This window comes from Rhinolophus sinicus, chromosome 1, assembly GCF_057876585.1.
Source record: "Rhinolophus sinicus isolate RSI-liver-muscle chromosome 1, RSI-T2T, whole genome shotgun sequence".
Lineage (NCBI taxonomy): Eukaryota > Metazoa > Chordata > Mammalia > Chiroptera > Rhinolophidae > Rhinolophus > Rhinolophus sinicus.
In genome coordinates, this window is record NC_142501.1 from 91,532,415 (window position 1) to 91,557,888 (window position 25,474).

General features: G+C 37.6%; 1 protein-coding gene across 14 annotated transcripts in view; it reads left to right on the forward strand.

The window, feature by feature from the left end:
- Nucleotides 1-25,474, forward strand: part of ERC1 (ELKS/RAB6-interacting/CAST family member 1) — a 491,277-nt gene that overhangs the window by 120,066 nt on the left and 345,737 nt on the right. For 6 of the 14 annotated variants that reach the window (XM_074325171.2, XM_019711305.3, XM_088801646.1 and 3 more), the window contains exons 4-7: nucleotides 7,816-7,890; nucleotides 9,577-9,732; nucleotides 10,982-11,074; nucleotides 14,050-14,217. In XM_074325171.2, the coding sequence (XP_074181272.1) occupies nucleotides 7,816-7,890; nucleotides 9,577-9,732; nucleotides 10,982-11,074; nucleotides 14,050-14,217 (492 nt within the window). The remainder of the gene's footprint in view (nucleotides 1-7,815; nucleotides 7,891-9,576; nucleotides 9,733-10,981; nucleotides 11,075-14,049; nucleotides 14,218-25,474) is intronic. The other 8 variants (XM_074325174.2, XM_019711308.3, XM_088801649.1 and 5 more) reach the window with 2 other exon arrangements.

Consider the following 25,474-nt stretch of genomic DNA (forward strand, 5'->3'; position numbering starts at 1 on the left):
TTGTGTAAGTAAAAGTTGACTACTTTTAAAAAGAAACTACTAAAAAAAGAAATGAGAAATTTTGTTCCTAACTTGTTTTTTAACTCTAGATTAGTCATTATTCTTTAGTAAATTAAAGAGGAAATGAACTCATTTTCTGCTGTCTACCACAGGTGACAGTGTAACAAGAGCCAGATATTTTACCTGTATTTAAATTTTTTTGAATGAAAAATATCAGGCCAAAAGGAGCGAAATAAAGCGAGCAAGTCGCAGCATGTTGTACTTCTTGCATTTGCTGGCATAGTACATTGATTTCTCTGTTTCCAGCATCTTCTCTGTATTCACAGTGCGTTAGCCAGAGGCTTGAGGTGCTCGCTGGGAATTGGGAAAGGGGGGCTGTATCCGCTCACTGACTGCAAGATGTGTGCATAATGGTCTTTAATGAATGGAAATTTGTTCTGAGTGATAGCTTGTAAAATGTCCTAATAGGAAAGCTTTATGCTTGTGAATGGTTTCAAATGTATCCTAGTTCCTTAGCATAGGAAGAATTTTTTTATTCAAATAGCTTCCTGTTTTCTTTATTTTGTTTTGCTTACATGCTTGCTACAGTTTAAAATGAAATTATAATAGTTTTACCTTAAAGCAGTTGGAAATTTACCTAATTTAGAATTAGGTAATGGGAAAGAGGTCAGATAAAATTAGTTCGGTATCTGAACTGTGAGGTATGTCAAAGAAATGCAGTTTTAGTATTTTTAAGTAGATATAGAAATACCAAATGAAAAATGCAAAGTATAGAATACAGGGTTTTATCAGTAAAGATTATTTATAATTAGCAGGATTCATTTTATTTTTGTTTATACATTTTAAAGTTTTATACTCATTTATTGAACAAATATTACTACATTTCTACTTGTGCGCAATTGATCACCTTGTTTACATGTAGGCAATTGATTAAATGCGGACAACCTGGAGGCTGAGAGGGAGCTGATGAGGTGGTTGTTTTAATGCAGGTGGTTGTTTTAATGCAGGTGGTGGTTATTATGGCCTCACCAGTATGTTCAGGTTTTGTCCTGGATTAATGGATCCTGGAGTTTACTGTCTCCCTTCATGAAGAGTTGTGTCTTGCAAGAGTTAATGTAATTGTGGATTAACTCAATCCTTACAAGACTTGCTTTTACCCTGTGTGAGCCCTGGTCTGCATAACCTTCCCTCCAGGGCCGGGTTAGCTCTGCTCCTAAGACTGACCTTTCTGGTGTCGCTACCATGTGCCTCTGTTCTCTGCACTTTGGCTGTTTGGAACTTGAATGAGTCCCATCCCCATGTGAGTTCAGGCAGTTGCTCAATTCAGAGCTGTGTGGTAATTGTTCTGTCCCCAGTAGTTATTCTTTGTCTGACATTGTGGAGTCTTGGTCTGTGCATGCGTACTTAGTATTTGGCCAAAGATTCAAGGGGCCCCCTGTCAGGATTAGACATTGCTGCTTTTCTGGCTAGCTTCCTTCTCTGTTATTCTGCTCTGCACATTCCATCTTTAGGACTCTTCCACGTTGATCTGTTCTGCCTTCTGAGCTCTGCAGTACTGCTGTTTTCTGTTTGGGTTTTCTCTACTCACATTACATACTGGATAGCAATTCGGGGCCATCACCTCATTTCTCTTTTCTCAAGAATCATAGTCCTGTGCTGCTTGTTTTCCATCATCTGAAAACAGTTATTTCATGCATTTTATCTAATTTTAAAATCATTTTACAACAAGGGCCAGTCTTCTCTCTGTGATGGTTAGATCATGTTGATTTTGTAGAGAGTGAGAAGTACCTGGGACATTGTTGAAGCATTTAAAGCAGACTGCTGACCTGATTTGTCGATGTTTTATCAAGAGTCCCCTAGTGCTCCCTCAAAAATGGACAGAGGAATTGGAAGAAAACTAACCTGAAGCTAGTGTAGTTATCTATGCTTAACCTAGACGGCAAATGGAGTCAAATGGATAAATTCAGGAAACATTTTGAAGGTAGAACAAATAGGACCTGCTTGTGGGAAACAGGCAGGAGGGAAGGTCTGGGAGGAGTGAATGGAGACCCTGTGTTGGCCTGAGCCGCTGGGAGGGCAGTGCCATGCTTAACAAGACGGGAAAGGCTTGTCTCTCCTCAGACTCAGCAGAGGAAGGAGGAGAAAATCAGGAGTTTTGTTTTGGATAAAGTAAGTTTGAGTTACCTATTAGACATCTAACAAGAAAGGTTGAATGAACAATTGGCCATATGAGTGTTGAAATCATAGCAGAGGGCAGGCCTAGAATAGAAATTCACTAGCATCTCCATTGAATTGTCAACAATGCAGTAGATTAAAGCATTTAGATGAAAAAGAGAAAAGGGTTTAGGACTGATCCCCTGGTCACTATACTATTTGGGGGTCTACTTTAGAAGGAAGAACCTGCAAAGAAACAGGGAAGGAGCAACTGGGAAGTCAGGAAGAAAAAGAGGCGAGTGTGGTGTCATAACACGAGTAGTCACGAGAAGACGTGTGTATAGAAGGGAGTGGGCCATTGCTTTGAAGGTCTCTGAGAGTTCCAGGAAGAGGACAGAAATGTGTTCATTGGATTTGGCTCCTGGAATTCACTGGTGATCTTGATCAGTTGTTTGAACGGAGAGGTAGTGAAAACAGCCAGATGAGGCTGCTTTCCTGAGCAAGGGATGTTGTAGCTCTGAAACATTTTAAATCAATTCAAACCCAAGTGCATGGGAAATGAAGGAGAACTCGCTAGCTGGTGTAGAGCAGCTGTCTTCAGACTGCGGTTCTTGTACACTTTGGAATTCACCCAGACTTTCCAGGGGTGTGTGGACAGATCTAGATTCTCAGTCTCCATCTCTCCTCACATTTGGCATTTTAGCTGGCTGAAAACATACCCGTGAGGCCTTCTTTCTTCTCCCCTTTCACTATTGACCTTGGCCCCTCTGACTCCTACTCACTCTTCAGCTCTCACGTGTTCCTTAGGAAACTTTCCACGATCTCTAGAATTGATCCAGATCTCTGAAATGTTTCTCTTCTGGCACTGTGGACCTTTTTCTTCGTAACATGGTTCACGTTTGGATTATTCAGTTTTTTAAAAAAATATTCATTTGACAAATATTTGAGTGTACCATTGTGCTAAGTATTGTTCTGGGTGCTTAATATATATCAGAGAATGAAAAAAATATTTCTGAGATAGTTGTTATGTTTATCATAATAAGTAATATGCTCTTAGAAAGTGATAAATGCTAAGAAAAAGTAGAGCTTGGTTAGGGAGATTGGAAATATGTGTCAGAGGGGAATTGCAATTTTAAATAGAATAATAAGAATGGGCCTCTCTGAGACTTTGACTTTTGAACAGACTTGAACAGTTAAGGGGAGAAGAGAGAGAGAGTCGAGCAGAGGAAACAGTGAGTGCAAAGGCCTTACATCAGGAGCACGACTGCTGTGTTGAGGGAAAGCAGGGAGGCTAGTGTGGCTGGCGACCAGGGGAGAAAAGTCAGAGGCGAAGCCAGGCAAGGAACGGGCCAATCCCATCAGGCCTTACAGGCCGGCATTGGGCCTGCAGTTTTCACTGCCAGGGAAATGAGGAGCTTTCGAAGGCTTCAGTCATATTTGACTTCTGTTTTAAAAAGATCACTCGAGCTGCCCTACTGTGAACAGGGAAATCAACTTTGGGAGACTGTTGCTGCCGGTATCATCCAGGCTAGAGATAATGGTGGCTCAGGTCGTTGCGGCAGTGGAGGTATAAGACGCGGTCAGTTTCTGGAGACATTTTGAAAATAGGATTTCCTGATGGTTTGGATGTGGTGTAAGAAGAATGAGACTCCCAAGTTTTTGGCCTAAACAACTGGGTGGACACACACTATGAATTGTGATGGGATGGATTAGAAGTTCCGCTTTGGGTATGTTAACAGTGTGATATCTATCAGATGCACACACAAGTGTGGACTTAGTTCAGCAGGAGGTAAAATGTGGGAGTTATTATGTGTATAGTGCTGAGAGGTAGGAGAGCGGATGAGAACACATGGGAATTAGTGAGCAGGAGAAGAGGACTGATGTCTGGGCCACTCCTGGGAGTTGGGCAGGAAAGGAAGCAGTAAGGCAGGAGGGAAAACTTCAGGAGTGTCATGTCTTGGCGCCAAGGGAAGAGAGCACTCTAGGGAAGAGGGACTGAGCGACATGTCAAATGCTGCTCACAGATCAGGTGAGCTGAGGACTAAGGCGGAATCGTGAGTTCTGGCAAAGCGGAGGTCACTGGACACCATAACGAATGGTTTAGGTGATTATTTGATTAGAATCTATTTTTTCATGGCAGACTAAAAGCTCCACTATAAAAGGGACCAAATTTATTATTCTCCCATTACATCTCCAAAACTTGGCGTAGTTCCTGGCATGAACAAATGAATAGATAGGTAGGTCCCAGAGTTTCTAGGCGGGCTGAAGAACTGGGTCAGAAGTTACATAGCCAAAAAAAGTGCCTGCAATCAATCATGCTCCTTCATTGGTTTGGCGACGGGCACAGGCACAGCAGCTTCTGCTGCTGACGTCACTGGCACAGCTACCACCCGAACCTCTGCCATTCCCGAGCCTGGAAATGGGGCTAGCTGCTGCCCCTGCCACTCATTGCCAGAATTGTCTCAAGTACTCATGTCACCACTTGTTATAAGATTCTGATTGAAAGTGAGTGATGTATGTGTCTGATTGGGGTGATGAGGTCATGTGTTTGGACTTTAACTGCAAGAAAGGCTGGGGAAACAAGTATGTGGCATTTTTAGCTTGTATTGTAGGAGGTAGACTGTGCCTTAAAATGTGGAGTCCCCAACCATAGAAAGATCAGATGTCACATGGCAAGAAAGAGTGATAGATGTCCACTACACGACCAGAGAAATAGATTTTGCAGGTTATCCTTGGAGGGTAATAATTGAATGTGTGGGATTGGGGAAGAGCTTCTTAGATGGGAATCTGTGGGATTGGGGAAGAGTTCCTTGGGTGGGAATCTGTTAGATTGGGCAGGGCTCTTTGGATGGGAATCTGTGGGATTGGGGAAGAGCTCCTTGTATGGGAATCTGGGGGATTGGGGGGAAGAGCTCCTTGGATGGGAATCTGTGGGATTGGGCAGGGCTCCTGGATGGGAATCTGTGCGATTGGGGAAGAGTTCCTTGGATGGGAATCTGTGGGATTGGGGAGGAGCTCCTTGGATGGGGATCTGTGGGATTGGGGAAGAGTTCCTTGGATGGGAATCTGTGGGATTGGGCAGGGCTCCTTGGATGTTGCACGTGCAGGTGGTTCACTGAACCAAAGCTTCCTGCTCATGGAGCAATTTGGGCCCAAAACTCAGCTCATGCTTCCTGGTGAGGCTGCATCGACCCCAAGGGTGTTGCTTCTTCTAATCATGTTAAGTTACTCTGTGGGCTAGTGGAGGCCCTGGGTTGAGGCTGTATAACTGAGAAGAGTTCTCAGGACAGGAACATAGAACATCTCTGTCTGTGGGTAGGATAGGGAAAAGGGCAGAGAACAAACATGTAAAGCTAGGATAATTCTGTAATTCTGTAATGGAGGCCAGTCAAAAATTTAAAGAATGCTTCTCCCTTAAATGTTAAAAAAAAGGTCAGCTACTTGGTGGCGTTCAGAGAGTATGTAGACTGACAACAGCTATTAGGTTTAGAAACAAGGAGATCCTTTATTAGATATTGTGGAGGGAGTGGTCCAGTAGAGTGGACCACTGAAGATGGAAAACAGCTGATAATTTATTCTTTCCTTCATCCAACAAAAGGAACGGGTGTGGAGGAGAAATAATTTTTAGTGGTTGCTTACATGTCAGACAGTGTCTGAGGAATACAAAGGACACTTTTTGCTCTTTAAATGTTCACATTCTGTTTTGTTAGAGAAGAAAATTATTTCAAATGTAACATAGTGTTACATAGTGTTAAAGGAGGGCTGTGTCACATGATGTATGAGAAATAAGAGGTGCACATAATTCAGCTTAGGAGTAGGAGGTGGTTAAAAGTTTCCCTTTTACCTAATTCTTAAAGGGTTGGTGGTCATTGTTCTTCCTTCATTTGACATTCATTCTTTCAGCGTGTTTAAAGCACTTAGCGGAGTACCAGCTACTGTTCTAGGCACTTCAGATCTGTCAGTGATGAAACCGAGACCCTGGCCCTTGTGGGACGTACATTCCTATAGAGGAAAGTAGAAAACAAACAGAACACATAACACGCAAACACAGTACATAATATGTTAGAGGATAAGTGCTGTAGGAAGAAGGAAAAGTAGCGGGAGGTAAAGGTCACTCTGAGCTCTCTATTGAGAATCTCTATTGAGAATCGACTGAGGGCGGGGGGAGTAAGCTAAAGAATGGGGAGCCTGGTTAGGAAGTTGTGTTGGATTAAAAGCTGTTTTTGTTAGTGGCTCACTCTAAATAGTAGCAGTGGAGATGGCAAGAAGTGCCTGAATTTTGGATATGTTTGAAGGTAGAGTTAACTGCATTCCTGACTGGCTGTGGCTTGAAAGAGAGAGGAAGGCATTGAGAAGACTCACTGGTTTTTGACCAGTGTAACTGGAAGGATGGAGCTGGTTTTGGGGCACCACCAAGAGTTTAGTCTTGGGCATGTAGAGTTTGAGGTGTTTGTTAAACATACTAGTGGGATACCTAGTTGAGTGTTTCAGGCTGGAGTTAGGGGAGAGGGAGCAGAAAGGGTAATGTGTATTAGTAGTGGTTTGCACTACAGTATCAGCAGCCAGATGGGGACTGTGCATGTTCAGAAATTGCTGGTCTTGAAACTGTTGAGTGTTTATAATTTAGAACTTGTGTCATTTCATTAGGAATGCTCCTTCAGGAAGAGGTAACTCAATGAAGTTTACAGTTCTGTTTCCTGTTTCTCTCAAACCATTCTTCCTGGTCAGGCAAGAATGAATAAATTAGGTGAACGGTTTATACGTGCCTTTTATTATAGTTAAGTACTGCGCAGGTGGAAAGTTCTGTTCTGCTTTGAAAGTACTGACTGATTAGCTCAGAGACCTTCATGCAATCCGACAATAGCCCGAGGTGTTCTGGTAACTTCCCGGTGATCCTTGAAGACCCTAATGGTGATACTAATTAATGGAAGTCAGTTGAAAAATTTAAAAATGTTCCTCCCTTAAATCTACTACCATCATCTCTTTCCTTCTACATCCTGAACTCACTAAAATTTGGATTAAAAAAAGTAGCCATAATTTTGACTTTCTCTAAACATGAACTGCTTAGGGACCTTGTTCAGCAGTTTTCTTTTTCTTCCTACTTGTAGCCCCAGTGGAGAGAGATTTTCGTCCTAGGTGACTGCTGCTCCTCTGGGCGTGGATGCTGTGGAAAGGATGTCAGTGCTGATGCCTTCAGTAGCTTTGTGTGATGCAGACTGCTTGTGATCGCTTTCATTTCTCCTCTTTAAAAGGGAATATTTCTAAACCCCTTTTGGGATCATTTGGAGATCTGGTTAGATGTCTTAGAGAAAGATGCAGGTCATGTGGAAGATTGACACATCAACCAGGGATGTGCTGTAGTTTCAGCTGTTATAGTAGCGAGGGTCTGTTTGACTAACTTTAAACAACTAGGTGTTCAGAGATTGGACCCTCCTATGCTTCCTTAGCCTGAATGCAGTTGCAGGTTACCTGCTCTACAGAGAAAGTTCGGGGAGACAGAAAGGGATCATAGTGTCTCATAAGGCCGCGGGAATCACCTTTGCACAGAACCACTTCCTCTCCCTTCCCCTCCAGTTTCCTCCCTCTTTTTTTTTTTTTTTTTTTTTCTAATGAGAGTGAAAAGGAAGACACTTAACTCTCTTTTTTGCTTTTCTTGTATAGGAGATGCATCGGAGATTTGAGAATGCCCCTGATTCTGCTAAGACAAAAGCTCTGCAAACTGTTATTGAAATGAAGGTAAGTGAGAATAAAGAATCTTATGAGTCAGTTCACACATTTAAGGGATCATGTACTGTCATGTGTGAGTTTTAGAAAGTGGTATGTAATAATATTTCACTCATTTTGTAGATTGAAAATAAATAGACTTTAGTGAGAACGACACTTACAAAGAACTTCAGTTTCAGTTCCTTTTAGTTGTAGCACGTAACTCAAATTGGACCAAAAGAATTTTCCAAAATTTCTTTAATCAGCTATTCTCAGGCCTTTTGATCTCAGGACCCCTTTCTACTCTTAACATGACAGGCTCATTTCATTCATTTTAAAGAAAATGTCTGGCAAATATCAAGTCTGAGTAACCATAGTTTGTCTGTCAGTTGTTCTTTCTAGTAAAAATGATGTTCCACAAAAACAGTACCTAATTCAACTTGCAACTCAGAGAAGCACCCAAGTGCTATTCCTGGGACCAGCCATCGTACTCAGTATGCCGTGGAAATGCCTAGCTCCTTCTCGTTTCATCACACAGAATAGTAAACAGATGTGTGCTCAAGGGCTGAGATTTATTAAAAGTGATAAAGTAACCCAGGCCATTGTTAAGTGATGCAGTCTTCAAAACATTCTTTCTCCTTTTTTCTGTGAGTGCCGACACTGAAGAATAAAATGACTGCTGCGGTTTGATGCCCCTGCCTGTTGCCCTGAGGCACAGCAATTTGCCCACCGTTGCTTCTATACTTTTAGTGAAAATGTTAACACAATTGAAAAGGCAAATAAAGTCATAGAATTATTTAAAAAATAGTTGGTTTTTCTAAAATTGGTTTTTCTAAAATTCCAAATAAAATAAAGTTGTATTTAATTGATGCTCTTTAAAGTCTTTATTTCTTAGGTGAATAAGCATATGCAGCTCTAGATATAAAAGTATCCATTCAATGGGAGAGCTTTTCTGTGATTGACGACATCTAAAGTAGTCACTAGATACTGTGACAAACAAACCCAACAAATTGAATATAGAAGGATGTTCTTCGAAGAGGTGATATTTGTGGTGCTACCGAATTACAAGGACAGTGATTTAAAAAAAAATTATTATGAAATATTTCAAATGTATGGAGAAGTATAGAGAAAAAGTAAGATTACTAATAGGACAGACTATAACTATTTTTTTTTTCTTCAAACTGTAACTATTCATGCAATTATTCAACCCTTTGTTTTTCGGCCATGAGATGTTCTAAAATCTTTATTATTGTAAATACAGTTATACACATTATTGTATAAATCCTTGAAACCCTCTTACACATCTGCCCACTCCTTTATGTGCAGAATAAACCTTTTAGCGGTCACCAAGTAAAATAATAAAATATTATAGCTAGAAAAGATTTTACTGTTAATATTTTAAAAATTTTCAGTAGCTATTTGTTGACCATAAAGTATAAAGAAACATTAATCAATTTTCCACTGCTACTACTTTTTTTTAATTCTCTCAACTTTAATTGAAAGGATGCAGACTAGACTGGAGGAAGGGATAGAGGAAAAATCATGTTATAGAAATGGGTCCTCTTTCTCCCACCCCCAAATGGCCAGAAAGGATATAGTTTAGAAGCAAGGCATCAATAGCTGGACAGCAATTTCCTGCATCCTTATCTTTGTTAAATTTAACAGCTTCTCTGATTTTTTGTGTGAATACTTTAATGTCTAAATCTTCCATATTCTCAGGATTCCAAAATTTCCTCTATGGAGCGTGGGCTCCGGGACTTGGAAGAGGAAATTCAGATGCTGAAATCCAATGGGGCTTTGAGTACTGAAGAACGAGAGGAAGAAATGAAGCAAATGGAGGTCTATCGGAGCCATTCGAAATTTATGAAAAATAAGGTAAGGGTGTGTGATACTGTAATTTAAAAAAGGGGTTTGAGAGGTTGATGCATATTCCTACGTCCTTAGCAGATGATGAAGACCTTCATACTGTTTTGTCAGATTTCAGGAAAGAATACTTCTAAAATTATTCTTTCAAGTGGAATTTGCCCAGAATTAAAGTCAGAATTGCTGATGTTCTATAGCTATTTCAAGTTTTCACTTAAAATTACCTGTGTGAGGCTAAGTATGTATTATTACAGTTTAACATTTCATACTATAAGGACTTCTGAGATGATTTAGTAAAATTACAACCAGATGAGTTTTTCTTACTATGCGAGACCATCTAGTTCTCTACCTTGTGTGAAGTATTTTAAAGTCAAAACTCTAGGAGATTGAATTCAGCCCATCCTTTTTTCTGAAATGCTTAAATCATTTTTTCCCTTCAAGTATAGTCCCATAAAGGGAAACCCTTTGCTCGGTCCCTTGGAGAAGATCCATTTGTATCAGGTTTACTGTTTCCCGTGTGCGCTTTAGGTGCATGTAAAGTAAAGTAAGATAGGTGTTACTGGGACATGCTGGCCTGTATTTATAAATTCAGTCACAACATTCCTTCCTTAGATCTAAAGTCATCTGGTTTGATTCTATAAACTTTTTAGGCAAATTGGAGGATTGAGTTTATTACATTTATCAATTTCACAGGCTTGTTGTGGTTTAATTAAAAGTCATCATTGTGATTATAAAATACTACCTAGAATATAAGTACCTCCCACTCCCCCACCATATCCCCGTTGTATTAATTCACCAGTTTCTCAGAAGTGAAAACGGTAAAGGAGTGATGCAGTTGTAACTCCCTGTCCAGTTTCTGGCTTCTTGCTGTGGTAGTCATAACTGGCATACAAAGCTGTGGAATATTCCTTTATTATTTTGAGAATCTGTTATCAGTGATGACTGCCAATTTCATGTTAATTTAAAACTTAAAAATTCACATCTTTAACTTTCCATTAGTTTGGATTTTTCACCCTAATTTGAGAACAAAATGTATTGCAGTATAAGCTCTGCTTCCTATTTGCTGATGAGCACATTCCAGGCCATTTGAAAAACCCTGTGAAAATAGAGAAACCATCTAGGGTCCTTTGAAGAGGGAATTAGGGGAACAGATTTGATTGTATTCTATGTTCTTGTTATTTCCAGTTACTGCTCTGGCTCAAAGCAGATAATAAGACTTAAATTGACACATAAGTGAAAAAGAATAACAATGTCGTGACAGGTAGAGCAACTGAAGGAGGAACTAAGTTCGAAAGAGGCTCAAGGGGAGGAGCTGAAAAAGAGAGCGGCTGGTCTTCAGGCTGAGGTCTTTGCCGTAAGATTCGATTCACTCCGTGTGTGCAGGCTCCCACAGTGGGGCCTGCTAGCTCTGGCTTCCGGGTGGCTTCCACTTTCATTCTCTTCGGCTGGCAGCTTTGCCCAGTGTCGGCACTAACCAGCCCGCTCTGCTCTCTAACCACCTCTGCTCATCAGTTGGACCCTGTGTCACTTTGTGTGCAGTGAGCCCTCACACATTCTGGAAATCCAGTACCTGGTTCCTTATTGCTGCTTTTGTCACTGGATGGGTGGTACTTCAAAGCTTGTTTTTTTCTCAACTCCTTTCCTGTTATGAGATACTTGTTGATTGATATGAATGGTAGTCTGTTTTTTCTTCTTAGTACAAAGAATATGCAGATGTCCTAGGTCCATCACCAAGTGTTTATTTGAATTTCTTGAGTAAATGCTTTACCTTCATATGTAGACACCATGTTTACATCCCCATTTAGTGATTTTGCAACAAATGTTACTTTCTTTAGAACAGACGTATGGAAAGTGATTAGCTTATTTCGAGTTATCTAGTAAATTAGAATTAGCTTGAAATTTAGGGAAAGTCTAAATCTAGTTCAGTCTTCTTTCTAAAGAACTTAAAATTCATTTCAAAATACAATAATAAAATAGCTGATACTTGAGCACTCATAAGCATTTTATAACCTACTATAAGGTAAGTATGTTATCAACCCCAATTTATAGTTGAGCAAATAAGGGTAACAGAGTGGTCCCCAGAGTGGGAAACACAGCAAGGAAGAGGCAGAGTTGGATTTTTATCTCTGCAGTCTGGTTCTGGAAGCCGAGCTGTAAGCTCAGCACTGCACTGGGCACATCTTTGTCACACAAGTCTCGGGGGAAGAACTGCTTCTGAAAATAATGGTGCGATAAGACTGGAACGCAGCATAAAAGCATACATGCTAATTTGGTGTGTTTGCTATTTATGGAGCACTTCATAGTGTAGATAAAAAGGGAGACATTTGGTCTGACAGGGTCTAATTGGGCTTATGATAATCATGTGTTGCCCAGAGAAGTTGATCCGAACTTCTCTTTGTTTTTCTCTGCTGCTGTTCATTTGTTTTTGTGTCAAACAACAGGCTAAGCACATTCTATACATTATGTTATTTTATCTCTAAACTATACAGTGGCTCTGGTTTACTTTTTCCATATTACTGATTAGGAAACCAAGGCTTAGAGAGGTGAAATAATTACTCAGACACACACCCACTGCTCCTAACTTTTAAGCAAAATTTGTGCTTCCAGGCTCTGCTCCCCATTTAGAATATTTTCTTTCCTTTCTCAGTCTTTATGGTCAATATAGCATTATTTGAAGATTATGTAATAATGCAGATGATGAGGAAACTGAGATTTTATATTTATTTTTGATCACCTGATTAGAGGTAGCTGGAAATTTGAATAACCTTTAAGCCACAGTCCTTTATTTAGCTGAGGAAGTGATAACACTTGGAACATTTCTCCCGAACATTCATTCATATAGCAAGTGTGTTTTTAGTGCATTCTGTATGTTAAGGATGGAGTGTGTTTTTTGTTGGTAAAGGGATGTCATGAAAGACACTACATCATTACAGTGGCAACTCCTGGTACAGATCTGTGCACCAGGAATGACAATAATTGCCATTTACAATGATCTTCCACTGGTGTTCTTAGTGTCCTCAAGTACTTTGCGTGCAATGAGCACACAGAAGTTTTTGTCGAATGAATAACTGTATCTATAAAAAGAGATTTCGTGCATATGAAAAAAATGCTTGTGTTCTTGCTGAAACAGAAGAGTAAATTAGATATTTATTTTTAGTATTTTTTAAAAGTCTAATTTTAATTAAACTTTATGTTATACTTCCTTATGGGAAATTGTTCTGAAAAGCTTTGTCCATTATACCTAAGAGTATTACAATTAAAATACTTTACATATATTGAATACTAAAAACATAAAGTACTTTTCGTTTCATCAATGATACTGAACTTACTGACTTCTTGTCACAGTTATACTTCCAATAGTTAGTATCTTTTAGTGCACAGCTACCTTGCGAGGCAGTAACATAATGTCAAAGCAAATCTGATTTCTGTTAATTTGGCTTATACTGAGAATAAAAGATGTTTAAAAAATTCTTAAAAACACGGAAATATAAAGGAGATGCTAGAAATAAATGTTTTCTAAGTTAAGACCAGAGAAATTTACAGGAGAATGAATGGCCTCAGTTGATTTATGGATTACTGTGTCAGGGTAATTAAAATTCAGATTACATATGTAGATTCTACATAATGAGATTTATGCATTCTTTATTTAGGTCATCTTCATTTAGTTAGAATGACATGTTGTAGGTTATATAACTTTGTAAGTAGAATATTTTTTGAGGTCAGTACCCCTAACTCATCAATATCATGGGATTTTTAAAAAAGCACGTATTTATAATACTAGATAACACTAAAAGTGGCTTTTAAGATAAGGATTTTATATAAACTTTTGTTTGAGAACGAGAGAAAACAATGAAAAAATACAGCAGTGGCAGCTTTCGAATTGAAATAGCAACACTGAGGTTTCGTTTTTTTCCTTCTGGATTGCATCTACGCTAACCCTGCTTTATGTTATGAGGAATTCTGACTTTATCAAATGAAATTTTTATCAGCGCAGTGTTGTTCATATGTTTACTGCCATTTCCATCTCTAATTGAATTGGGATTTTTCTCCCTCCATTCCTTTTCTAAGGGATTTCAAAAAATGTTTAGGAGATACAGTAAATGAAAATTGGAAATTTCCCTATTAGTCCAATAAACTTTGTTTTTTTTTAGGGAGGGGTTGGTGGTGGTTACCTAAGATTAGATGCTGCAAAAAGATGAATGATGTCCTGTCATAAAGCTAATGCTGCCTTTCGTTTCATATCTTGTGATTCAGATCTGTTAAAGATCCAGATTAGAGGTGGTTGTTTCATTTCTTATTTTCCTTATAGCGTTTTATTTTCTTCTTTAGATTGGTCAGGTGAAGCAGGAGCTGTCCAGGAAGGACACAGAACTACTAGCTCTGCAGACAAAGCTAGAAACGCTCACGAACCAGTTCTCAGACAGTAAGCAGCACATCGACGTCCTGAAGGAGTCCTTGACCGCGAAGGAGCAGAGGGCTGCCATCCTCCAGACCGAGGTACAGAGAACTCCGGGATGTGCAGGGGGTGATTCCTGGCACCTTTTCACAAGTGTTACCTGTACTGTTTTGGTTATGCTTAGATTGGGGAGATAAGAATAATGTTACGATGAATTCTTTAGCAGTGTGATCAATTATTGTACTAAAATGTAACCATCTTGTTTTTGGGTCTAACAGATTTTAAAACTGGTGCAGTTTATTTATGTTTTTAATACTTTGGACTTGCACTAAGTCTGTACTTATAACTTTAAACTAACATTATGAAATTGAAACATAGTTATAAAAAAGAAGTCTAAATGAAGCTTTTGTTCTCACCCATGGTAACCCTTCTGGTCATGAATGGCAGTTTTATAATCCTGTGTTTGGGTTAGTAAGTGTTCTTCTTGATATTATCAATAGCTTTAAGTAGGCAAATTGTAGAATCTAGAAATGTTCTAGATAGATCTCTTTTTGAACTACAGATCATTAGACAATGTGCCTTCATATCCTGTTTGAAAATAGTATTTTTAGAAATCTTAGATGATCTAGTCTTGTCAGCCCTGATTTCAGGCAGGAATACACCAAATAATTCCAGACAGTTGAGAATCCATCATATTTGTGATGAGAAGGAATTGATAATGCTACTTGGATTTATTGTCTTTATGTAAATATTTTTTAAAGATCTCAATGAAATAGGGAATTTAGGTAGGAAAGGGTAAGTAGTTCTGCTTTATAGAAGAAAATATGTATAATATAGATTAGTTTTTCCTTTTCTTTTAAAGAAACAGATCATAGATAAATAAGGGCATAGTTTGATGGAAAAAAGGAATGGGAAGTAAAAAGAATGCACACAAACATCATAGACCCAGAGCATCAGAATCTTTAAGTGAAGAGAAATGAGAAAATGACCAAAACTATTCCATGTACTATTTTCATACAGTTTGGAACTTCGTTGAAATTGAGAGATTTGGATGACTTATTTGTAACTTTCCTTACAATTTATTTATTTTTTTTCTATTTTACTCATGTTTCATTTTATTGTTGTATCAACTCCATTCTACCTCGAGGGATATTTTGGGTATAAATGAGACTCTGGCTCTGGAGTCACACTCACAGAGTTTGACCTTCAGCCTTACCACTTCCTAGCCAGGTGCGTGATCCTGGGCGTGTTATTTCACCTCACTGTGCCTCACTTTACACATCTGTAAGATGAAGAGAATAGGAGTGCCTACCTCATAGGGTTGTTAGGATTAAACCAGTTTATTCACACCTAGTGCTCGACACACTCAGTAAGGTCTTCGTAAAAATTATTTGTAAGTCTTGTAATAAATCAGCTAATATAGGTAAACTATTAAAATGTTAAGAGAACAGGGTTGGTTTTCTTTTCATGGGCATACATTTTATTTAGGAGATCTGCTCTGTCATTTTTATTAAGCTAAATTTATTTTTATTTAGGGAATTTCAAATGTACAATTATCTGGAAAATGTTACCTATAAAGTTACTAATTTACGGCTCTATTAGAGTTTTTCACGTCAGACTGGTGTTCATGCAGTTCTGCAAAAGGGTCAGAAGAGGGTGCCAGTGTTCTAGACGTGAGCCTACTTCCGGGTTTGCTGCGGTGATGGTTTTGGATGAAGACGGCAGGTGTGCAAACCAGAGAACCAGGCAGTTTGTTAATGATAATGCAAACATTTAAAAGCTTTTCACAGTCTAATAAAGGCTTTTTCCTCTTGGCGTTCCATCCCTCTCTTTGTATTCCTCTCAAATAATGTTCTTAGTAGCTAGATCTCACACAGATGGGCTTGTGATTGGTTTCTTGTACCATAGAGAATAAAGACTGTATTTGTGGTCATTCTTAAATGACTTTTAGATTTGTTTTTAGCCATTGTGGGAGTAATTGAATTTTAGTGATTACCTCGTAAGTTACTAGGACAACTGCTCAAATGTAACTGTCTCATCTTAAAATATAACAGTATGAAAACTAACTTTTTGAATTTGGGCTGATTAAATGAATGTGCTATGTCTACTTATTAGCATTTACTTTTTTTTCTTAAATCACTCTGCTGACACTTGACAAGGGTCACTTTTTCCAAAGCAACTTTCTCATGTTGGAGCCCATAATAGGTAGTTTGAACCAGCTCTTTGACACTTGTTATATATTTCTGTAATTTGATCTTAATTGATTTTGTCTTCCTCTCTGCAGCTATCCTAGACTTTGATCTAATTTTCAAATCATTAAATTAAGTACATATAAAAAAGAACATGGATTGAGGAAATTTTTTGTTTTTCCTTTTTATTAGTTTCAGGTGTACAAAGCAATGTAATAATAGTTAGACATTTAAACCCCTCGTAAAGTGACAACCCGGAAATTTTTTCTTTTTTAAAATTTTAAAATTCTTTAAGGCAAAAAGGGATATGGGGAAAGACCTGATTCCTGTTCAGGGTCCAGGGAATGTGAGTCTCTCATCTTGGGTGATGTACAATCTACAGTATCTGTGGAATTGCTCCTATTTTATGAACATCTGTTTTAATCTGTTGACCTTCACAGAGAGGTCATCTGGATTTAGTAACGTTGTGGTCAGAAGCATGTGCATTGGAGTCAACCTACACTTGAAACACAACCCTCTATCTTTATTAGTTATGTGACCTTGGATGAGTTATTTTACCTCTTTACTAATCTGTAAATGAGCATAATAATAATACCAACTTCCTAACGGTAGTAGGGCTAGAATAGATGTATACTTATGTAGCTCTCATCTGAATTTGGAGGGAAATATTAAATATCAATGAGTTAAAATTAAAAAAAAAAACTTTAGAGTTTACAAATATATTTTTTTAATTTGATCTGTGTTGTTTCATTTAATCCTCAGAGTAATGGTATGGATTAGGCAAGACAAACACTGTTTTCTTGCTTTCATAGTTCAGAATTATGTAAGATGTTTAATTAGCACGTTGGCACTTGGGGCCAATCTCACTAATAACCCAGGGACTTTCAAAGGTTGGAATGTGTTTTGGAATTTTTTGGTTTTATGCCCACTTTCTTGTTCCTAATGTTAATGACATACCATCGGCCTCTCATTGAATTTGTTTTCTGGATGAGTTCTCATTGTGCAGAGCAGAGCTGACTTTATTAGTAAATTACAATAATTCTTACTGCCTCAGGCTAGTACTCTTTTTTCTTACTTCTCCAGGGCACTGAGGTTTGAAATTTTACTTACTATAGGTGGACATTATCATCAGTAGCTTCCTGACAGTTAGAGGAAGTGGGTCTTCATTCACAGCTGGATCAGGGCATCAGCATCCAGTGCAAAGTAAAGAACTCCCTAGTCTAGGATGCTCAGGCCCTGAAGCTTGGATGCTGTTGATTGACACGTACTGTCTGCTTGCATCCCCAGCCTGGTACCTCAGGATGCCAACCTCTTCTAGCTAGAGTTCTGACTTCCTCAGTGTACTGACAGTTAGTAATACATTCCAAGGACCAGAGTGCAGTTTTAGAGATTATCTAGTCTTTCTATAATTTAAAAAAGTAGATACTATCCAACGTTGAATGTTTTCTGTGTACTGTGCAGGATGCATATATTTTTGTTCGTTTTCTGAGTTAATCCTCACAATAACCTTCTAAGAAGTAAGAATTGTAACATTTTATAGATGGACACATTTACTCTTAGAAAAACTGAGATTGTATGACTTATTGCCTGGAATTTAGTACCTGATTAATTAATTAAAACTCCAAAATTTGTATTTTTGATTATAATACTACAGTGCCTCCCCGGAAGGCATCTGAGTTGCAGAGAGGGTATGTGACATTGTGAAGGTCTATACAGCTACTTGGTGTTAGTTTTGAGACTAGAACCTGTATTTTATGACTCAGCTAATTACGGTATGCAATAGAGACCATGACTGTTGTTCCATTGGTAGGCTGGGGACTGCTACAAAGAAAGATGGGAGAAAAGGGAAAAATTCATGTTAGCAGAGATGAGAAAAGGATATAGCTACAGAAGAAGAGAAGCAGGCTTTCGTGGCATGAGATTATGAAAGAAGGGAAAGACGTATTGATTGATTCCTTTATTTGTTCAATAGTTATTTGTTAGATGCATGCTAAGGACTCTTCTGAGCACTGGGGATACAGTGGTAAATAAAACAGAAAGGTTGGGTCTCTCTCCCATACCCAGTTCTGGAGATAACAGAAATGAGGGGAAGTTGAGGAATCTGACAAATTAGCATAAACATTGTAAAACAGAAAATGATTGGGATGTGTGTGTGTGTGTGTGTGTGTGTGTGTGTGTGTGTATTTTTATATATGACTGTTTCACATTGTTCTGATTGGATTAGTGCCCACCACAACTGTGAGCAGTGCATAGCCCCATATGAGTTACGGGGTAGCGGTGGGGACAGGTGCTACGGGGTATCATTCGTGTGCTGTTTAAGCCAGTTTGTGGAGTTAGACTGCCCAGCTTCTGAATGCTCCCTCCCCCTCCACATGCCCTCTATACCCAAGGTGGAGGATAGTTTTAGGAGAAGAGCTTGGGCACAGCAGAGCTGCAGATTATTATACCAGAGGTTCTAGGGGCTTGTTTCCTGCCACTGTCACTTCCCCAATTAAAATGGTGAGTTGGAACCGCCCACAGTGGTGATGGGGCAGTGTCTTGTTTGGGAAGATGTAGATAATGATAAGCTTAAGAAATTGACAGGAAAATATAAGTGTAAGCATGGTTATTAATACACTAGGAGAATAAAAATGGAATGTGTAAGCTTCAGACCATCAGTATAAAATGCAGCTTATCCAGCTAAGAGTAGAAAACAATGAAGGGGGAAAAAGATGGTGTGTAAACACCATGAAAAATGGCTGAGGTAATAATGGGAAGGGTAATGCAAATGTAACTTAGATCAAAATAAAAATCTCAGTCAGGCTAAAAAAGTAAGATACAGATATGTACTGTCAATAAGAGTTAAATAAGACAAAAAGAAACAGCCAAATTAAAAATAAAATGGTAGAAAAAAATTTTTAAATGAAAGGTATATCAGGAAAATATGACTCCCAAAATCTGTTTCATTTTAACACTAATTATAAATTATTTTTAAGGGAAAGAAGTTATAAAGCACCCACAGCAGTGTTATATACTAAAAAAGAAACGCTAGATCAAGAAAACTTAATGATTATGAACATTTATACATACGATAATATGGCTTTAAGTGTACAAAACAACAATGGGGAGAAATAGATAAATCAAATAATAGCAGTTGTTCATTTGAATGTGCTCCTCTCAGAATTTGATCAAACAAAGGTAAACAACAATTTAGAAAATATCAATAACATTAATAAGCTCAAACTAGTAGTTATATATATATATGAATGGAGAGTCTTGCACTAACAAATAGAGAATAAGCAGTATTTTCAAGAAGTTATTGAACAGTCATAAAATTAGTCATGCACTAGGCCACAGAGGAAGCTACATAATTGCCAAGAATCAAGGTCACATGGACTGTGTTCTCTGACTCCTAATGCAGCAAAATTAGACATCAGGAATGAAGAACTGCTACACAAAACCAAAGTAAGTTTGGAATCTTAAACATACTACTGAATGACCCTTGGGTTAAGAGAAATATAAACGTTTTAGAAGTCAATGACGGTGAAAGCACTATGTATCAAAATGTATGGAATAGAAAGTAAAAGAAAATCTGTGGGACGTAACTAAAGTAGGATTAAAGTGGAAAATGCCTACTTTTTTAAATGAAAGTTATTGGGATAATATTAGTTAATAACATAATATAAATTGCAGGTATACTACTTTATAATGACCTCTTGTACTCTATTGCGTGCTCCCTACCCAAAACCTAGTCTCTTTCTGTCACCTTGTATGAGACCCTTTTTACCCTCTTTGTCCTCCCCCCACCTCCCTTCCCTTCTGATAACTACTATTCTGTTGTCTGAGTCTGTGAATCTAGTTTTTTTTGTTTGTATGTTTGTTTTGTTTGTTCATTGTTGATTTCTGTGTTCTATCCCACATATGAGTGAAATCATGTAGTTCTTGTCCTTTTACGTCTGACTTATGTCACTGCACGTGATACTCTCAAGATGTATCCATGTTGTCATAAATGGTGATGTTTCATTTTTTTTAAGGCTGAGTAGTATTCCCATGTATATATATACCACTTCTTCTTTATTCAAGCATCTATTGATGGACACTTACGTTGTTTCCATGTCTTAGCTACTGCAAATAATACTGCAATGAATAGAGGGGTGCATATATCTTTATGAATAAGTGTTTTCAAATTTTTTTGGTTGATACCCAGAAGAGGGATTGCTAGGTCATTTGGTAGCTGTTTTGATCATTTTCGGTGGACCCTCCATACTATTTTCCATAGTGGCTCTACCAGTTTGCATTCCCATCAGTAGTGTGCAAGAGTTCCCTTTTCTCTACATCCTCTCCAACACTTGTTTTTTCTTATCTTATTGATAATAACCATTGTGAGATGGTATCTCATTGTGGTTTTGATTTGCATTTCCCTTGTAACTAGTGATGTTGAGCATCTTGTCATATCTGTTGGCCTTCTGTATGTCTTTCTTGGAGAATTTCTATTCAGGTCCTCTGCCCAATTTTTAATCAGATTTTTGTGGGTTTTTATTTTTGTTGTTTAGTTGTATGAGTTCTTTATGTATTTTGGATATAAGCTCCTATTGGAGCTATCATTTGCAAATGTCTTGTCCCATTCATTTGGTTGCCTTTTTATTTTGTTGATGGTTTTTCTTTTCCGGTGCAAAAGCTTTTTAGTTCGATGCAGTCCCATTCATTTATTTTTTCTTTTACTTCCCCTGTCTTTGGGGTCAAGTTCACAAAAACCTGTCAGAGACCAAGGTCCATAAGTTTAGTGCCTATGTTTTTTCTATGTATTTTATTGTTTCACTTCTTATATTCAAGTCCTTAATACATTTTGAGTTAATTTTAGTGTATGGTGTCAGACAGCAGTCTAGTTTCATTCTTTTCCACGTGGCTTTTCAGGTTTCCCAGCATCATTTATTGAAGAGACTCTCCTTTCTCCATTGTATGTTTTTGACTCCTTTGTTGAAAATTAGTTGTCCATATATGTGTGGGTTTATTTCTGAGCTCTCAATTCTGTTCCATTGGTCTTGGTGTCTGTTTTTCTGCCAATACCATACTGTTTTGTTTATTGTAGCTTTGTAGTACAGTTTCAAGTCAGAAAATACACTTCTGGCTTCGTTCTTTTTTTCTCAGGATTGCTTTGGCTATTTGGGGGTCTCTTGTGGTTCCGTATAAATTTGAGGATTTTTGTGTTCAGTGTCTGTGAAAAATGCCATTGAGATTTTGATGAGGATTGCATTAAATCTGTATATCGCTTTAGGTAATATGGCTGTTTTAACAATGTTAATTCTTCCAATCTATGAGCATGGAATGTTTTTCCATTTCTTTGTGTCTTCACTTTCTTTCAATAGTGTCTTATAGTTTTCAGTATGCAGGTCCTTCGCCTCTTGTTTATTCCTAGGTATTTTATTATTTTTGTTGCAATTGCAAAAGGAATTATTTTTTTCATTACTTTTTCTGAAATTTCATTGTTAGCATATAGGAACACGGATTTTTGTACATTGATTTTGTATCCTGCAACTTTACTATATTTGTTTATTGTTTCTAATTGCTTTTTGCTGGAGTCTTTAGGGTTTTCTTTATGAAGAATCATGTCATCTGCAAAAAGTGACAGTTTGATTTCTTCATTCCCAGTTTTGACGCCTTTTATGTCTTTCTCTTGCCTGATTGCTCTGGCGAGGACTTCCAGTACTACAATGTTGAGTAATGGTGATGAGAGAGGGCATCCTTGTCTTGTTCCTGACCTTAGAGGAAAAGCTTTCAGGTTTTCAACTATGAGTGATATTAGAGGAGGGTTTAACATATATGGACAACATTAAGTTGAGGTATGTTTCTTTTATACCTATTTTATTGATTTATTAAAATAATTAATGGATGTTGTATCTTGTCAAGTGCTTTTTCTGCATCTATTGATAGGATCATATGATTTTTATCTTTTATTTTGTTAATTTAGTATGTCACATTGATTTGTGGATGTTTAACCATCCTTGCATTCTTGGAATGAACTCCACTTGATTGTGATGATGTATAATCCTTTTAATATATTGTTATATTCGATTTACTAGTATTTTGTTAAGGATTTTTACATCTATGTTCATCAGAGATATGGGCCTGTAATTTTCTTTGTGTGTGTGTGTGTGTTTGTGTTTTTGTTTTTTGTGTGTGTGTTTTTTGCCTGGTTTGGTATCAGGGTAATGCTGGCCTCATAAAATGAGTTAGGAAATATTCTGTCCTCTTCAGGTTTTTGGAAGAGTTTGAAAGTTTGGTAAAATACTCCAGTGAAAATGTCTGATCCTGGAGTTTTGTTTTTTGGGAGGTTTGTGATTACTGTTTGAATTTCCTTACTATTGATCAGTTTATCTAGGTTTTCTAATTCTTAATGGTTCAAGTTAGGAAGGTTATACATTTTTAAGACTGTCCATTTCTTCTAGGTTATTGAATTGGATGGCATGTAGCTTTCATAGTATTCTTTTATAATTCTTTGTATTTCTGTGGTGTTCACTGTAACTTCTTCTCTTTCATCTCTGATTTTATTTTTTTGAGTCTTCTCTCTTAGTGAGTCTAGACACAGTTTTGTCAATTTTATTTATCTTTTCAAAGAACCAGCTCTTTGTTTCATTAATTTTTTTGTATTATCTTTTTGTGCTCTTATTTATTTCTGCTGTAAATTTTATTATTTATTTTCGTCTTCAGCCTTTGGGCTTCATTTGTTCTTTTTCTAGTTTGTGAAGGTGTAATGTTAGATTTATTTGAAATTTTTCTTGTTTTTTGAGGGAGGCCCGTAATGCCATAAACTTTCCTTTTAGTACCACTTTTGCTGCATTCCTCAAATTTTGGTATGTTGTATTTCCTTTTGTCTCTAGGTATCTTTTGATCTCTTATTTTTTCTTTGACTCAGTAGCTGTCCAGTAGCATTGTTTAATCTGCACGTATTTGTGGTTTTCCAGCTTTCTTCTTGTAATTAATTTCTAGTTTCATACCATTGTGGTTGGAAAATATGGTTAGTATGATTTCAGTCTTCTCTGAGACAGTTTGGCCCCAATATATGGTGTATTCTTGAGAATGTTCCATGTGCACTTGAGAAGAATGTGTATTCTGGCATTTTGGAATGGAAAGTTCTACAAATATTGGTTAAGTCCATTTGGTCTTATGTGTAATTTAAGGCTGAAATTTCTTTACTTACTTTGTGTCTGGATGATCTAGTCATTGCTGTCAATGGGGCGTTCAGGTCCCCTGCTATAATTGCATTTTTGTCAGTTTCTCCCTTTAGTAATTGCTTTATATATTGTGGTGCTCCCAAGTTGTGTGTGTGTGTGTGTGTGTGTGTGTGTGTGTTTGTATGTGTGCACGTGTGTGTGTGTGTGTGTGTGTGTGTGTGTAGATAAATCTTCTGTCTTCTTGATGAACTGCCCCTTTTATCATAAAATAATCCATCTTTGTCTCTCGTTACCTTTTTTATCTTGAAGTCTATTTTGTCTAAGTACTGTTATACCAGCTTTTCTCTGGTGTCATTTCTTGACATATCATTTTCCACGCCTTTACTTTGAGCCTGTGTTTGTCTTTGGAGCTGAGATGAGTCTCCTGCAGGGAACATATAGTTGGGTCTTGTTTTCTAATCCATCCTGCTACTCTGTGCCTTTTGATTGTTGGGTTCAGTCCATTTACATGTAGGGTGATTATTGATATATGAGGACTTACCACACCCCCCTTTTATCTTCTGTTTTTTTGGTTGCTTTGTATCTTCATGGCTTTTTTTTCCTTGTGATTCTGTCTGCTATTTTAGTTGGTGGTTTTCTGTGACGTTTTTCTCTGTTTCCATTTTTTTTTTTAATTTTTGTGTCTCAGCTCTGAATTTTTGTTTTGTGGTTGCCATTAGGTTTGTATAAAATGTCTCATGCATACAATAGTCCCTTTTGTCTGATTGCCTCTTATCTTCATTCATTTGCACCCGTTCACTTGTTTTCCTCCTCCCTTTATGATTTTATTGTCACAAATTATTTTATGTTGTGTATTATCAAAATGCTGTAATTATAGTTACTGCCCTTTCCCCCTTTTAACTTTTTAAATAATTAAGTGCTCAATAACCCATTCTGAAATAGATTTGCAGTTTCTTGCTTCTGTCTATTAATTATCTTACTCAGACTTTTGTATACTTTTGTCCTTTTGTTTCTGGTAGAAGAGCTCCTTTCAACATTTCTTGTAGTGCAGGTCTTGTGGTGGCAAGTTCAGCAAGTTTTTGTTTGTCTGGGAAAGCCTATATTTCTCCTTCATATCTAAAAGACCACTTTGCTGGATATATTATTCTTGTCTGTTGGTTCTTTTCTTTCAATATTTTGAGTATTTCCTTCTACTCTTTCCTGCCTTGTAATGCTTTTACCTAGAAATTTGATGGTAATCTAATGATTCCTTTGTAGGTTGCAGTCTTTTTTACACTGGCTGCTTTGAGAATTCTTTGTTACTAATTTCTGATAGAATAAAATCTGTCTTGGAGGTGTTTTTGCATTGATATGATTAGGTGTTCTGTTAGCTTCCTGTATTCTGAAGTCCAGTTTTGCCATAGGCTTGGAAATTTCTCATTAATTATTTCTTTGAGTATGTGCTCTGTTTCCTTCTCCTTTTTCCTCCCAATATACCTATTAGGTTGCTCTTTGTAATGTAGTCACATGATTCTTGTAGAGTTCTTTCCAGTTTTTTTTTAGCTCCTAATTCTCTTTTTCCTTCTGGGTCATTTCTAGGTTTGTATCTTTGAGTTCGCTGATTCACTTTCCATCTGGGATGCTCTGTTTCCAAGCTTCTAATACATTCGTTATCTCATTTATTGAGTTCTTCAGCTTCCATTTTCTGTTTGCTGCTTTTTAATAGTTTCAGTCTCTTTGGTAAATTACCCCCTTTTTTTTCATTAATTTTATTCTTGAGTTCATTGAACTGCCTTTCTGAGTTTTCTTGTATATTGTTGGGTTTCTTCATAACTGCAATCTGGAATTCTCTGTCATTTAAACCACAGTTGTCTATGGCTTTGATTTTGGTGTCTGGAGACTTCATTTTCTTTCTGTACTCCCACGTTACCTTGGTTGTTCATGGTATTTGATGGATTGTTTTTCTGTCTGTGCATTTGAGGTAGTGATCTCTTTTCTTGTGTAGGTACTGTTTTGCCCTGGACAACTCAGCAGGTTGA